Source organism: Ranitomeya imitator, chromosome 1 (assembly GCF_032444005.1).
Source record: "Ranitomeya imitator isolate aRanImi1 chromosome 1, aRanImi1.pri, whole genome shotgun sequence".
Taxonomy (NCBI): domain Eukaryota; kingdom Metazoa; phylum Chordata; class Amphibia; order Anura; family Dendrobatidae; genus Ranitomeya; species Ranitomeya imitator.
The window spans coordinates 724,560,198-724,577,461 of NC_091282.1; the positions used below are offsets into that span (position 1 = coordinate 724,560,198).

General features: G+C 42.1%; 1 protein-coding gene across 1 annotated transcript in view; it reads right to left on the reverse strand.

The window, feature by feature from the left end:
• TYRO3 (TYRO3 protein tyrosine kinase) overlaps positions 1–17,264 on the reverse strand; it is a 287,406-nt gene that overhangs the window by 43,115 nt on the left and 227,027 nt on the right. Inside the window, exons 12-14 of the mRNA XM_069732534.1 lie at positions 12,640–12,735; positions 12,398–12,478; positions 10,372–10,464 (exon numbers count right to left, since the gene is read on the reverse strand). Coding sequence (XP_069588635.1) covers positions 10,372–10,464; positions 12,398–12,478; positions 12,640–12,735 — 270 coding nt within the window. The remainder of the gene's footprint in view (positions 1–10,371; positions 10,465–12,397; positions 12,479–12,639; positions 12,736–17,264) is intronic.

Below are 17,264 nucleotides of genomic sequence, written 5' to 3' on the forward strand. Positions count from 1 at the left end.
CAATCTTCACGGTATACCCTTATCAGAGCAGTCCTAACTAATGTATGCAATCCCTATCTGATGTATTTAAAAACCTGATCATCTGTATATAACCTGTGTGAACAGGGTTCAGAGAGGAAAGATCCATGTGTGCATACAGGGTAGAACAGCTTTTGTGCAGATAGCCCAAGAGGAGTGGTGGAACTCCCCAGTCTTGTAGACACAAGAGAACAATTATGGAAACAGGAACACATGGGCTACTTGCACAGTGAACAAGTCTGTATGATCATGTTCACACACCACCAAGAAACCTGAAGACACAAAAGAGAATAGTAAAACCAAAAACACTCAGTTTGAAAAAATGTTGCAGTAATCCGCAAGTGCTAGTAAAAGATGTAAAATACAGGGTATTTGGTTGATACGTTTTTTGCAAAAAATGTATACTAAGCTGCTCTACCAATCTTCACGGTATACCCTTATCAGAGCAGAGGTTTTACTATTCTCTTTTGTGTCTTCAGGTTTCTTGGTGGTGTGTGAACATGATCATACAGACTTGTTCACTGTGCAAGTAGCCCATGTGTTCCTGTTTCCATAATTGTTCTCTTGTGTCTACAAGACTGGGGAGTTCCACCACTCCTCTTGGGCTATCTGCACAAAAGCTGTTCTACCCTGTATGCACACATGGATTTTTCCTCTCTGAACCCTGTTCACACAGGTTATATACAGATGATCAGGTTTTTAAATACATCAGATAGGGATTGCATACATTAGTTAGGACTGCTCTGATAAGGGTATACCGTGAAGATTGGTAGAGCAGCTTAGTATACATTTTTTGCAAAAAACGTATCAACCAAATACCCTGTATTTTACATCTTTTACTAGCACTTGCGGATTACTGCAACATTTTTTCAAACTGAGTGTTTTTGGTTTTACTATTCTCTTTTGTGTCTTCAGGTTTCTTGGTGGTGTGTGAACATGATCATACAGACTTGTTCACTGTGCAAGTAGCCCATGTGTTCCTGTTTCCATAATTGTTCTCTTGTGTCTACAAGACTGGGGAGTTCCACCACTCCTCTTGGGCTATCTGCACAAAAGCTGTTCTACCCTGTATGCACACATGGATCTTTCCTCTCTGAACCCTGTTCACACAGGTTATATACAGATGATCAGGTTTTTAAATACATCAGATAGGGATTGCATACATTAGTTAGGACTGCTCTGATAAGGGTATACCGTGAAGATTGGTAGAGCAGCTTAGTATACATTTTTTGCAAAAAACGTATCAACCAAATACCCTGTATTTTACATCTTTTACTAGCACTTGCGGATTACTGCAACATTTTTTCAAACTGAGTGTTTTTGGTTTTACTATTCTCTTTTGTGTCTTCAGGTTTCTTGGTGGTGTGTGAACATGATCATACAGACTTGTTCACTGTGCAAGTAGCCCATGTGTTCCTGTTTCCATAATTGTTCTCTTGTGTCTACAAGACTGGGGAGTTCCACCACTCCTCTTGGGCTATCTGCACAAAAGCTGTTCTACCCTGTATGCACACATGGATCTTTCCTCTCTGAGCCCTGTTCACACAGGTTATATACAGATGATCAGGTTTTTAAATACATCAGATAGGGATTGCATACATTAGTTAGGACTGCTCTGATAAGGGTATACCGTGAAGATTGGTAGAGCAGCTTAGTATACATTTTTTGCAAAAAACGTATCAACCAAATACCCTGTATTTTACATCTTTTACTAGCACTTGCGGATTACTGCAACATTTTTTCAAACTGAGTGTTTTTGGTTTTACTATTCTCTTTTGTGTCTTCATAGTTTAGGTTGAGTTGTTGAATAGTAGACCTAGTGGTCAGTCCAAGACACACATATACTGTACATTATAATCTATTTCACGTGTTTATTTCTGTTAATGTTGATGATTATGGCTTACAGCCAATGAAGACATAAAAGCAGTTATCTCAGTAAATTAACACCAGCTTGAAAAAATGACTAACATCCAAAATGTTGGCCTACTAAAATGTATGTTCAGTAAATGCACTCAATACTTGGTCGGGGCTACTTTTACATCAATTACTGCATCAATGCTGCGTGGCATGGAGGTGATCAGTCTGTGGCACTGCTGAGGTGTTATGGAAGCCCAAGTTGCTTTGAGAGCAGCCTTCAACTCATCTGCATTGTTGGGTCTGATGTCTCTCATCTTCCTCTTAACAATACCCCATAGATTCCCACGGGGTTAACCCCTTTACCCCCAAGGGTGGTTTGCACGTTAATGACCGGGCCAATTTTTACAATTCTGACCACTGTCCCTTTATGAGGTTATAACTCTGGAACGCTTCAACGGATGCACATGATTATGACATTGTTTTCTTGTGACATATTGTACTTCATGATAGTGGTAAAATTTCTTTGATATTACCTGCATTTATTTGTGAAAAAAATGGAAATTTGGCGAACATTTTGAAAATTTTGCAGTTTTCCAACTTTGAATTTTTATGCCCTTAAAATCACAGAGATATGTCACAGAAAATACTTAATAAGTAACATTTCCCTTATGTCTACTTTACATCAGCACAATTTTGGAACCAAAATTTTTTTTTTGTTGACCAGCAATTTCTCAATTTTACAACACCATTTTTTTTTTTTTTTTAGGGACCACATCTCATTTGAAGTCATTTTGAGGGGTCTATATGATAGAAAATACCCAAGTGTGACACCATTCTAAAAACTGCACCCCTCAAGGTGCTAAAAACCACATTCAAGAAGTTTATTAACCCTTCAGGTGTTTCACAGGAATTTTTGGAATGTTTAAAAAAAAATGAACATTTAACTTTTTTTCACAAAAAAATTTACCGTACTTCAGCTCCAAATTGTTTTTTTCTACCAAGGGTAATAGGAGAAAATGGACCCCAAAAGTTGTTGTACAATTTGTCCTGAGTACGACAATACCCCATATGTGGGGGTAAACCACTGTTTGGGCGCATGGCAGAGCTCGGGAGGGAAGGAGCGTCGTTTGACTTTTCAATGCAAAATTGACTGGAATTGAGATGGGAAGCCATGTTGCATTTGGAGAGCCCCTGATGTGCCTAAACATTGAAACCCCCCACATGTGACACCATTTTGGAAAGTAGACCCCCTAAGGAACTTATCTAGATGTGTGGTGAGCACTTTGACCCACCAAGTGCTTCACAGAAGTTTATAATGCAGAGCCATGAAAATAAAAAATCATATTTTTTCACAAAAATGATCTTTTCGCCCACAATTTTTTATTTTCTCAAGGGTAACAGAAGAAATTGAACCCCAAAAGTTGTTGTGCAATTTGTCCTGAGTACGCCGATACCCGATATATGGGGTAAACCACTGTTTGGGCGCATGGCAGAGCTCGGAAGGGAAGGAGCGCCGTTTGACTTTTCAATGCAAAATTGACTGGAATTGAGATGGGACGCCATGTTGAGTTTGGAGAGCCCCTGATTTGACTAAACATTAAAACCCCCGACAAGTGACACCATTTTGGAAAGTAGTCCCCCTTTGGAACTTATCTAGATGTGTTGTGAGAGCTTTGAACCCCGAAGTGTTTCACTACAGTTCATAACGCAGAGCTGTGAAAATAAAACTTTTTTTTTTTTCACAAAATTTTTTTAGCCCCCAGTTTTGTTTTTTTCCCAAGGGTAACAGGAGAAATTGGACCCCAAAAGTTGGTGTCCAATTTGTCTGGAGTACGCCGATACCCCATATGTGGGGGGGAAACCACCGTTTGGGTGCATGGCAGAGCTTGGAAGGGAAGGAGCGCTGTTTGGAATGCAGACTTAGATGGAATGGTCTGCAGGCGTCACATTGCATTTGCAGAGCCCCTAATGTACCTAAAGAGTAGAAACTCCCCACAAGTGACCCTATATTGGAAACTAGACCCCCAAATAACTTATCTACATGTTTAGTGAGAGCTTTGAATCCCCAAGTGTTTCACTACAGTTTATAACGCAGAGACGTGAAAATAAAAAATAATTTTTTCCCACAAAAAGGGTTTTTTAGCCCCCCAAATTTTTATTTTCCCAAGGGTAACGAGAAATTGGACCCCAAAAGATGTTGTCCAATTTGTCCCAAGTACGCTGATACCCCATATGTTGGGGTAAACTCCTGTTTAGGTGCACGGGAGAGCTCGGAAGGGAAGGAGCACTGTTTTACTTTTTCAACACAGAATTGGCTGGAGTTGAGATCGGATGCTGTTGTGAATTCAGCTTTTGGGCTCCCTCCGGTGGTTGTAGATGGTAATGCAGTTGTGCCTGGACTGCAGGAGTGGACATGTGTATCTACTAATTGCAAAACTGACTGGGATATATAGCTTTGCAGGACTCTTTAGTCAGTGCCAGTTGTCATTGTTTTTGCAGGATTCACTACCCTGCTGGTCTCTCCAGTTTGCTGTGCTTTTCTACAAAGATAAGTCCTGGCTTTGTTTTTGCTGTCCACCTGCTGTGGACCTTATAGTTCTGTGCATATTCATGTTTTTGTCTTGTCCAGTTTTGTCTGTGAAGGATTTTTGCAGCCTAGCTATTTCTCTGGAGATGCAGATATACCCCCCATGTCTTTAGTCAGATGTGGTGATTCGTATCTTCTGTGGTGGATATTTTCTAGTGTCTTTATACTGACCGCATAGTGCTCTGTTCTGTTCTTTCTTTTTAGCTAGTATGGCCTCCTATGCTAAAATCTGATTTCATATCTGCGTATGTTATTTCCCTCTCCTCTCACAGTCAATATTTGTGGGGGGCTATCTATCCTTTGGGGATTTTCTCTGAGGCAAGATAGGTTTCCTGTTTCTGTCTTTAGGGGTAGTTAGATCTTAGGCTGTGCCGAGGGGTCTAGGGAGTGTTAGGTACCCCCCACGGCTACTTCTAGTTGCGCTGCTAGGTTCAGGGTCTGCGGTCAGTACAGGGACCACCTTCTCCAGAGTTCGTCTCATGCTGCTCCCAGGCCACCAGATCATAACAGGACGCCATGTCGCGTTTGGAAAGCCCTTGATGTGCCTAAACAGTGGAAACCCCCAATTCTAACTGAAACTCTAACCCAAACACACCCCTAACCCTAATCCCAACTCTAACCATAACCATAACCACACCCCTAACCCAAACATGCCCCTAACCCTAATCCCAACCACACCCCTAACCCCAACCACACCCCTAACTCTAATCCCAACCCTAACCACACCCCTAAATCCAACACACCCCTAACTCTAATCCCCACCATAACCCTAACCACACCCCTAATCCTGACACACCCTTAACCCTAATCCTAACCGTAATGTAATCTAAACCCTAACTTTAGCCCCAACCCTAACCCTAAGTTTAGCCCCAACCCTAGCCCCAACCCTAACCCTAGCCCCAACCCTAGTCCTATCCCTGGCCCCAACCCTAACCCTAGCCCCAACCCTAGCCCTAGTTCTAACCCTAGTCCTAACCCTAGCCCCAACCCTAGCTCCAACCCTAGCTCCAACCCTTGCCCCAACCCTAGCCCCAACCCTAGCCCCAACCCTAACCCTAGCCCCAACCCTAACCCTAGCCCTAACCCTAGTCCTAACCCTGGCCCTAACCCTAGCCCCAACCCTAGCCCTAACCCTAGTCCTAACCCTAGCCCCAACCCTAACCCTAGCCCTAACTCCAACTCTAGCCCCAACCCTAGCCCCAAGCCTAACCCCAACCCCAGCCCTAACCCTAGCAATAGCCCTAACCCTAATGGGAAAATGGAAATGTATACATTTTTTTTAATTTTATTATTTTTCCCTAACTAAGGGGGTGATGAAGGGGGTTTGATTTATTTTTATAGCAGGTTTGTTACAGTAAAAGATGCTATTTATTGCAAAAAAATAGGCTTTGCGTCTCCACATTTTGAGAGCTATAATTTTTCCATACTTTGGTCCACAGAGTAATGTGATGTCTTGTTTTTTTGTGGGACGAGTTGACGTTTTTATTGGTACCATTTTTGGGCATGTGACATTTTTTGATCGCTTTTTATTCCGATTTTTGTGAGGCAGAATGACCAAAAACTAGCTGTTCAAGAATTTCTTTTTTTTTTTTTGGGGGGGGGGGGAAAGGGCATTTATACCATTCTGCATATCATAAAATTGATAAAGCAGTTTTATTTTTAGGGTCAGTATGATTACAGCGATCTCTCATTTATATATATTTTTTTATGTTTTGGCGCTTTTATACGATAAAAACTATTTTATATAAAAAATTATTATTTTTGCATCGCTTTATTCTTAGTCTAATTTTTTTTTTACGGTGTTCATTGAAGGGGTTAACTAGTGAGACAGTTTTATAGGTCGGGTTGTTACGGATGCGGCGATACTAAATATGTGTACTTTTATTGTTTTTTTTTTTTTTATTTAGATAAAGAAATGTATTTATGGGAACAATATTGTTTTTTTCTTTATTTAGGAATTTTTTTTATTTTTACACTATAACATTGCCCAAGGGGATGGACATCACTATATAGTGACGGATCGCTGATCTGACACTTTGCAAAGCACTGTGTCTGATCAGCGATCTGACAGGCAGGGCTGCAGGCTTACCAGCACCTGCTCTGAGCAGGCGCTGGTAAGCCACCTCCCTGCAGGACCCCGTAGCAGCCCCGTGGCCATTTTGGATCCGGGGCCTGCAGGGAGAAGGAGGTAGGAGACCATCGGAGCAATGCGACCACACCGCGTTGCTCCGAGGGTCTCAGGGGAGCCCCCTCCCTGCGCAATGCTTTCCTATACCGCAGGAACACTGCGATCATGTTTGATCGCTGTGTTTCGGGGGTCATGTGCCAGGAGCATAGTGCCGGATGTCAGCTGCGATAGTCAGCTGACACCCGGCTGCGTTCCCCTCGTGAGCGCGGCCGATCGCATATGACATACTATCCCATCGGTGGTTATACGGGCCCACCCCACCTCGACGAGATAGTACGTCATATGTCAGATAAGGGTTAAGGTCAGGCAAGTTTGCTGGCCAATCAAGCACAGTGATACTGTTGTTTTTAAATCAGGTATTGGTGCTTTTGGCAGTTTGGACAGGTGCCATCTCCTGCTGGAGAATGATATTTCCATCTCCAAAAAGCTTGTCGGCGGAGGGAAGCATGAAGTGTTCTAAAATGTCCTGGTAGACGGCTGCGCTGACTTTGGTCTTGATAAAACACAGTGGACCTACAGCAGCAGATGACATGGCCCCCAAACCATCATTGATTGTGGATACTTCACACACGACTACCAGGGAATTTTAGAGCACTTCATGCTTCCCTCTGGTGACAAGCTTTTTGGAGATGGAAATTTCATTCTCCAGCAGGACTTGGAACCTGTCCACACTGCCAAAAATACCAATACCAGGTTTAAAAACAACAGTATCACTGTGCTTGATTGGCCAGCAAACTCGTCTGACCTTAACCCCATAGAGAATCTGAGTTATTGTCAAGAGGAAGATGAGAGACACCAGACCCCACAATGCAGACAAGCTGAAGGCTGCTATCAAAGCAACCTGGGTTTCCATAACAGCTCAGCAGTGCCACAGACTGATCACCTCCATGCCATGCCACATTGATGCAGTAATTGATGCAAAAGGAGCCCCGACCAAATATTAAGTACATTTGCTGAACATACATTTCAAAAGGCCAACATTTTGGATGTTAAAATCATTTTTTCGGGCTGGTGTTATAAAGTATTCTAATTTATTCTAATTTACTGAGATAATGGCTTTTGAATTTTCATTGGCTGTAAGCCATAATAATCAACATTAACAGAAATAAACACTTGAAATAGATCACTCTGTTTGCTATTTGTATTGACTATCTAATACATGAGTTTCATGTTTTGTATTGAACAATTGGAATAAGCTTATTGATATTCTAATTTTGTGAGGTGTGTGTGTGTGTACACACACACACACACAGAAAAAAAAAAATTCATTCAACATAAAAAGCTGATTATATGAGATCTGGGTCATACAGAATAAGGGAGTTCGGCTAGCTTTTAAAACAGCTTATAACAGGGCGTAATTTCTGCATTGTTCAACATTTACAAAGCCAATAAGTTGCAAATTCTTGCCCATCTAGGTTCTCACAGCTGAGGAATCTCCCTCAGGCTAGCCAGCACATCATCTCTGCAAAAGTACACAACTGACACACACTTTAGCATTTTTCTGTTTTGTTTATAGGGCAGGACTTCTAATTAAAAAGGTATGCAAGGCGTGTCTGTATACTGCCCCTTTAAACGAGAAAATCCAGTAAAAAATCCATTCAGTCAATGACTGAGTTGTCAGATTTCCAGCATTACTTTATACAACTATTTCATTTAGGAAACTCTTAGTGGTTGGAGATCCCAGACTTTACTATTGTGACATAAGATATTAGAAGATAATTTAAATGAAAAAAATACAGGTTTAGCAAAGATTTACGTTGGACCACAGTAACTAATCCGATTATGACTCTTCATGCCAATATTACAGATTTTTTTTTATAAGGAGACATGAGAACTTTGTTGGACGCACATTTTTAAGAGTATGCTTGTCAGAGCCCATTGACTTATGAAGTTATGATGTTTTATGAAGTTATTCAAATTTCTTTTTTATTTATTTACGGTAATTAGAATGCTGAAGACTAAACTATTCTTGATGTTCCAAAATACCAGAACTTAGACTGACCCTTTAAAAAGAATTGGATTCACTCAGGATTGACAAGTATCCATTGTAAAATTACAAGAATGACTGAAGACAAGGGTCTAAATGGAGCCTAAATATTATAATTTCTAGAGAAGGTTTAGAAAAAATGAAAGTTTGTTTACTAAGAAGTCCATTAATTTATTAAAGGAAAACTCCACTAAAACACAAACAAACTCACTTCAAAAAAAATTTAACTTTCATTGCAATCAGTGCCATGATTGGCAATCATCCTGAATGAACAGGGCTGGTCCCAAGAACCAGACCATAGAGGGGCAGGGTTTATCAAAGTGGGTGTATGGAGTGTGTGAGGCTTAAGTGTCTCAAAATCGGCATTCCAAATGTTGGCAAATATAGTATTGAATTACGTTCTTACTCAGTGTAGATAACATAGAACTCTTGATTCATAGTCGTGAACTTTTCCACCTCCAGAGTGGTTTCAAAGAGTAAAGCTGGCCATGGACCAGTGTTCCCTAACTCCAGTGCTTAAAAGCCACCAACAGATCATGTTTTCAGGATTTCCTTAGTATTGCACAAATTACAATTCCATCACCTGTCCCATACTAAGGAAATCCGGTAACCATAATCTGTTGGTGGCTCTTGAGGACTTGTGTTGAGGAACACTGCTATAGACATTAGCTGTTGGATAAACTATCTATAAAATAACTGCTGCCAAAATTATCTGGTAGCGGCTTATCTCCCCGTGAAACGAAAGTATCAGACAATTAAATATTAAATCTCCATTTCCTTGTGTCCCCTAACATAATTTGTTGGGAGGCCCCCAACACATTAGATGGTAAACCCATCCCACTTGAATCGGAGGGATTCGGCTTAATTTTATCGAATGATCAGCTGTTAACCACGGCAGGCAAAAGATGCTGCCGGAATACATCAGAATCATATTGGCCGCAGCCGAGAAAATCAAATCCACCCCTGGATTTACAGTACCTGGCCGCAACCACTATAGAAATTATGGAGCTGCTGTGCTCCAGCAGCATCTGAAATATCCAACTGCCGCCATTAACAGCTGATTGGCGGAGGTGGCGATTGTCGTCTCCACACCGATCAGATATTGATGGATATCCTAAAGATAGGCTATCAATAATAAAGTTGTGGCCAACCTCTTGGAGCAAATTCCTGTTATACAGGCTTAACCAGAATGTTTGGTGGCATGGGCACTTACTATGCATGGAGGTGGGGGGACCTCCCTTTTCTAATAGGGGAAAGAACAATCAGGTATGTTGACTTTCAATTCCCAAATCTTTTATTGCCTTGGAGTAAAGTCACCGTCAGGAGTGCGTGGCAGAGGCTTATTCTCCTTTACCAACTAGGAGAAGAAGCACATTTGGCTAAAACGAGAGTATGGATGGGTCAGGAGAAAAAGCTGTTGGTAGACAGGAATCTAAGATATATGGTCACCTTTACCCACATTAGATTTGCTTTGGGTAAAAAGCAAGGGTAGCATTATGACAGGGGTTTAGTTTAAGGGTTGGGGATATACGGTACCTTCAATGTTCTGAAGTTGTTGTTTTTTTTTTTTATCCGTAATTATATTTCTATTGTAGATCAAAACAAAAAAATAACAATAAACTAAATTTTCCAATATTATACATTTCTAAAAATATTCCGCCTTAAATTTATGCAACCAGTAACAATGCCTCACTGACAGGATATACTGTGGGTAATGTCAAATAATTTTTTTACCTATTAATTTGCAAACGTTTGGATGGTCAAATTCCTTCATAAAAGCAGCTTCTCTCAAGAATTCTTCAATATCACTGGAGCAGAAAATTTCCGCTGGCAGGAAAAAGGGAGAATGTTATAAGAGGCAAATTGCGGAGGAACAGTCTCTGAAATTAGCATCCAGAAGGCTCATTATAACTGCGCTGGAACTGAATCTGTGCTTGTCTATTGGAATCACTTCTAACAAGGTTCTTGTGATGTAGAAGCCAGAAATTCTTTACAGACCTCACTTAAAGTCCAGTACATAATGACCTTCCCTCTTCTGCTGCTCAGTTCTATGTCTGCAGCAGTATAGACAATATATTATTTCCCTATTAAGCAAATATTATAGGTTTCCGCCAAACCGCAAGGCCATGTAATGTAAATATGCCAACACATTCATTATGGCGGTATAAATAGCCAATCTTGTCATAAATTCTGTATTGCTGGTGTGTAGATGGGAACAAATCTGGGGAAAGTTGCTTTGGAGACAGGCAAATTTGCAATTGTTTTGCTTTATTACCCACATACAAGACATTGGAGGATGACGTGCCCCAATTGAGAGCTGTATTTTACCCCCGATTGCCTTATACAGGGAAAATACTTCAGCAATAGGAAAGTCAACAAGGCACATTATCCTGCATTTGCCTCATTTTTACTGTTTGGATGATATATTTAATATTAGTTTGACTTAAAAGGGTTGTCCAGGACTTTAACATTAATGGCCTATGCTTAGCTCATAAATGTCTGATCGGAGGGGGTGCAACACCCGGCACCCCCACAGATCAGCTGTTGACGGTGGCTAGAACTGCTCAGTTGTGGAGCTGCACACCATAGTTCCAAAGACGGAATAGTGGCCGCGACTGGGTACTGCACATGCATCCCCTATTAATTTGAATCAGGGGACAGATGTGCGGTACCCGGTCACGGGCACTATTCTGCAGACAGAGATGTGTTGTGCAGCTAACTGAGCAGTTCCGATCACCACCACCATGGGGAACAGCTAATCGGTGGGTGTGCCAGGTGTCGCACTGCCACCGACCAGACATTGATGACCTATCGTAAGGATATTAAAGTCAACCGCTTTAAAATCAACTCAAGTAGCTGTATCTGCTTTGAAACCCATGCATGACTTTTATTCTTTTCATGGTCATCTTAATCCACATAATGGGTATTGCCATCTAATAATGTCCTAGCACATCAACAGGAAAGGATAGTCCAACCTCTAAAATTCCCTGGAGAATGAAGAGATCGAGGTCTATTTGGCCTTTTCCTGCACGGCTCTTCTCTCAACCACACACTCTTGAGAAGTTAATGAGGCTTTGCTGCTCCCGCACAGAGGATAGCAGGGAGCGCCGCTTTTCAGCCCACTTTTCCCTATCACGTATGGGGCCACTAGGTGGTGCAGTAGATGTCTTCTCTTTCTAGGAAAACTGCTAAATTTCTCCCTTTACAAAACAGATTCTTGATCTAATCATTGCCTTATATGCCCATGTGCACATAGAGTTTTTAGATGAGTTTTTGGAGCAGAAACTTAGTGGAAACTCTTCAAATCCTCAACAACTTTTGAGTTTCTGCTCAGTTTCTGCTCCACACACTAAACAAAAAGACTCTGTGGCCTAAAGTCCCCATAATTTAATGAAGTACAAACCTTCCTAATTGCAATAGCATTTAAGATGTTAAGCAGAAAATATAAAGAAAAACAAGCATTACTCATCTATCATTAAAAGGGTTTTCTGGGCTTATCCTTAGGGTAGTTCATCAATATCAGATTGTTGAGGGTCCGACATATGGCACCTCCATTGATCAACTGTTATCCGATCCATTGTGGCCAGTTGTAAGCAGTGAATGGGGCCGAACAGCAGTCCTCCATTCATTGCTGCACAGCTGAGTGGTGGAGGGCAAGGCATCGGAGACCCACCGATCTGATATGGATGACCTATCATAAGGTTAGGTCATCATTATGTGTATGTTAACAGAAAATAAATGAGAATGTCATTATACTCACTTTTAAGCATCTTCACGGCAACCTTCTGCAACGAGCCATCTTCTGTCTTCAACTGAGCTTCCCGGACAGAACCAAATTCTCCTAATGGGTTACAAGTTTTCAAGCAGAAAAAACTATTAAAAATGGGGTAAGCACTGAAAAATCTACATAAGTTTATGAACAAGACTGGTTCCTGATTGAGACAGTTTTGCACCCCATCAGTAATAATGTCCTATTGCATTACAGCAAATTTCCCTCCTTACCTTTTCCAAGTGTACGTCCTAAAGTAAACTGCTGCTGCTGAATGAGGACATCTGTAAGCTTGGACTTCAGCTCATCACTAATGCCGATACTATCCACTATAGACAGAAGAAAAAAAAAATAGTTTATTGACTCATTTACGAAACACAGTATCGTTTCTTCAAAGATTTAAGTTAGTTGTTAATCACAATATGATAGCTTAAAGGAGTTGTCCCTGGCTTAATTATTTATAACTTATCTCTAAGACAGGTAATCAATATGAAGTCGGTGGGATTAGTGGCGTAGCTAGAGTCCGATGGACCCCGATGTGAAATTTGGGCCTCCGCATGTTGGTCACATGTATGGGCGTCTGTACCGTTCTAAATCCTATAAAGACACACGTCTTTGCGCCTCCTTCATTATGTAGTAATATCAACAATCCTGTACTAATGCCCCCATCCTGAGATCCTTCCAGGTAAATATATGCCCCATCCCGGTATATATGCCCCCCCATCACAGTATATAAGTACCCCATCCTGGTATATACAGTATGTTCCCACATCCTGGTATATATATCCCCATTCTTTGTATATACACTGCTCAAAAAAATAAAGGGAACACTTAAACAACAGAATATAACTCCAAGTAAAATCAAACTTCTGCAAAATGAAACTGTCCACTTAGGAAGCAACACTGTTTGACAATCAATTTCACATGCTGTTGTGCAAATGGAATAGACAACAGATGGAAATTCTTGGCAATTATCAAGACATATTCAATAAAGGAGTGGTTCTGCAGGTAGGGACCACAGACCACATCTCAGTACCAATGCTTTCTGGCTGATATTTTGGTCACTTTTGAATGTTGTTTGTGCTTCCACACTCGTGGTAGCATGGGACGGACTCTACAACCCACACAAGTGGCTCAGGTAGTGCAGCTCATCCAGGATGGCACATCAATGCGAGCTATGGTAAGAAGGTTTGCTGTGTCTGTCAGCATTGTGTCCAGAGGCTGGAAGTACTACCAGGAGACAGGCTAGTACACCAGGAGACGTGGAGGGGGTCATAGGAGGGCAACAACCCAGCAGCAAGACCGCTACCACAGCATTTGTGCAAGGAGGAACAGGAGGAGCACTGCCAGAGCCTTGCAAAATGACCTCCAGCAGGCCACAAATGTGCATGTGTCTGCACAAACGGTTAGAAACCGACTCCATGAGGATAGTCTGAGTGCCCGATGTCCACAGATAGGGGTTGTGCTCACAGCCCAACACCATGCGGGACGCTTGGCATTTGCCACAGAACACCAGGATTGGCAAATTCGCCACTGGCGCCCTGTGCTCTTTACAGATGAAAGCAGGTTCACACTGAGCACATGAGACAGACGAGACAGAGTCTGGAGATGCTGTGGAGAGCGATCTGCTGCCTGCAACATCTTTCAGCATGAATGGTTTGACAGTGGGTCAGTAATAGTGTGGGGTGGCCTTTCTTTGGAGGGCCGCACAGCCCTACATGTGCTCGCCAAAGGTAGCCTGACTGCCCTTAGATACCGAGATGAGATCCTCAGACCCCTTGTGAGACCATATGCTGGTGCGGTTGGCCCTGAATTCCTCCTAATGCAGGACAATGCCAGACCTCATGTGGCTGGAGTGTGTCAGCAGTTCCTGGAAGATGAAGGCATTGAAGCTATGGACTGTCCCGCCCATTCCCCGGACCTGAATCCAATTGAACACATCTGGGACATCATGTCTTGTACCATCCACCAACATCATGTTGCACCACAGACTATCCAGGATTTGGCAGATGCTTTAGTCCAAGACTGGGAGGAGATGCCTCAGGAGACCATCCGCCACCTCATCAGGAGCATGCCCCGGCGTTGTAGGGAGGTCATACAGGCACGTGGAGGCCACACACACTACTGAGTATCATTTCCTTGTCTTGAGGCATTTCCACTGAAGTTGAATCAGCCTGTAACTTTATTTTCCACTTTGATTTTGAGCATCATTCCAACTCCAGACCTCCGTGGGATATTAGTTGTGATTTATGTTGATAATTTTTAGGTTTTATTGTTCCAAACACATTCCACTATGTAATGAATAAAGATTTACAACTGGAATATTTCATTCAGTGATATCTAGGATGTGGGATTTTAGTGTTCCCTTTATTTTTTTGAGCAGTGTATGTCAGTCCAAGCTGATATACATGTCCCTCATTCTGATATATACAGTTAGGGCCAGAAATATTTGGACACTGACACAAGTTTTGTTATTTTAGCTGTTTACAAAAACATGTTCAGAAATACAATTATATATATAATATGGGCTGAAAGTGCACACTCCCAGCTGCAATATGATAGTTTCCACATCCAAATCAGAGACAGGGTTTAGGAATCATAGCTCTGTAATGCATAGCGTCCTCTTTTTCAAGGAACCAAAAGTAATTGGACAATGGACTCTAAGGGCTGCAATTAACTCTGAAGGCGTCTCCCTCGTTAACCTGTAATCAATGAAGTAGTTAAAAGGTCAGGGGTGGATTCCAGGTGTGTGGTTTTGCATTTGGAAGCTGTTGCTGTGAGCAGACAACATGCGGTCAAAGGAACTCTCAATTGAGGTGAAGCAGAACATCCTGAGGCTGAAAAAAAAAGAAAAAATCCATCAGAGAGATAGCAGACATGCTTGGAGTAGCAAAATCAACAGTTGGATACATTCTGAGAAAAAAGGAATTGACTGGTGAGCTTGGGAACTCAAAAAGGCCTGGGCGTCCACGGATGACAACAGTGGTGGATGATCGCCGCATACTTAATTTGGTGAAGAAGAACCCGTTCACAACATCAACTGAAGTCCAGAACACTCTCAGTGAAGTAGGTGTATCTGTCTCTAAGTCAACAGTAAAGAGAAGACTCCATGACAGTAAATACAAAGGGTTCACATCTAGATGCAAACCATTCATCAATACCAAAAATAGACAGGCCAGAGTTAAATTTGCAGAAAAACACCTCAAGAAGCCAGCTGAGTTCTGGAAAAGTATTCTATGGACAGATGAGACAAAGATCAACCTGTACCAGAATGATGGGAAGAAAAAAGTTTGGAGAAGAAAGGGAACGGCACATGATCCAAGGCACACCACATCCTCTGTAAAACATGGTGGAGGCAACGTGATGGCATGGGCATGCATGGCTTTCAATGGCACTGGGTCACTTGTGTTTATTGATGACATAAGAGCAGACAAGAGTAGCCGGATGAATTCTGAAGTGTACCGGGATATACTTTCAGCCCAGATTCTGCCAAATGCTGCAAAGTTGATTGGACGGCGCTTCATAGTACAGATGGACAATGACCCCAAGCATACAGCCAAAGCTACCCAGGAGTTCATGAGTGCCAAAAAGTGGAACATTCTGCAATGGCCAAGTCAATCTCCAGATCTAAACCCAATTGAGCATGCATTTCACTTGCTCAAATCCAGACTGAAGACGGAAAGACCCACAAACAAGCAAGACCTGAAGGCTGCGGCTGTGAAGGCCTGGCAAAGCATTAAGAAGGAGGAAACCCAGCGTTTGGTGATGTCCATGGGTTCCAGACTTAAGGCAGTGATTGCCTCCAAAGGATTTGCAACAAAATATTGAAAATAAAAATATTTTGTTTGGGTTATGTTTATTTGTCCAATTTCTTTTGACCTCCTAAAATGTGGAGTGTTTGTAAAGAAATGTGTGCAATTCCTACATTTTCTATCAGATATTTTTGTTCAACCCTTCAAATTAAACGTTACAATCTGCACTTGAATTCTGTTGTAGAGGTTTCATTTCAAATCCAATGTGGTGGCATGCAGAGCCCAACTCGCGAAAATTGTGTCACTGTCCAAATATTTCTGGCCCTAACTGTATGTCCCCAATCCTGTGCCTCTCACTGAAATATATGTCCCCAACCCTGGTATACTTGTCCCCAATCCTGGGCCTCTTCCTGGTATACAAGTTCCCCATCCTGGCATATACAGTGGGGAAAAAATTATTTAGTCAGCTACCAATTGTGCAAGTTCTCCCATTTAAAAAGATGAGAAAAGCCTGTAATTGACAACATAGGTAGACCACAACTATGCGAGTCAAAATGAGAAAACAAATCCAGAAAATCACCTTGTCTGATTTTGCAAGATTTATTTTGCAAATTATGGGGGAAAATAAGTATTTGGTCACCTAAAAACAGGCAAGATTTCTGGCTCTCACAGACCTGTAACTTCTTCTTTAAGAGGCTCCTCTGTCCTCCATTCATTACCTGTAGTAATGTCACCTGTTTGAATTTATCAGTATGGCCAGGTTCACATTACGTTTTGGTCGTCCGTTAGACAGACTACGTTACACTGCGGCATAACGCAGTGTAACGCAGTCCGTTAACGGCGCCATTACTTCCTATGTCGGACGCATCGCTGGCGCACGCACACAATGGGCGTGCGCTAGCGATGTGCCGTAATTGAGCGACGGACCCTGGGACGCGGGCTGCAGCATTTCCGGGTCCGTCACAGCTAGCACAGATAGAGCATCTGCTAGCTCTATCTGCGCTAGCGCGATGTCATGTCGGCACTTGCGTTAACAGCAGCCCACCTCTCGTGTCTCCCCTTTTCCCCATAGTTTGTAAGCTTGCGAGCAGGGCCCTCATTCCTCC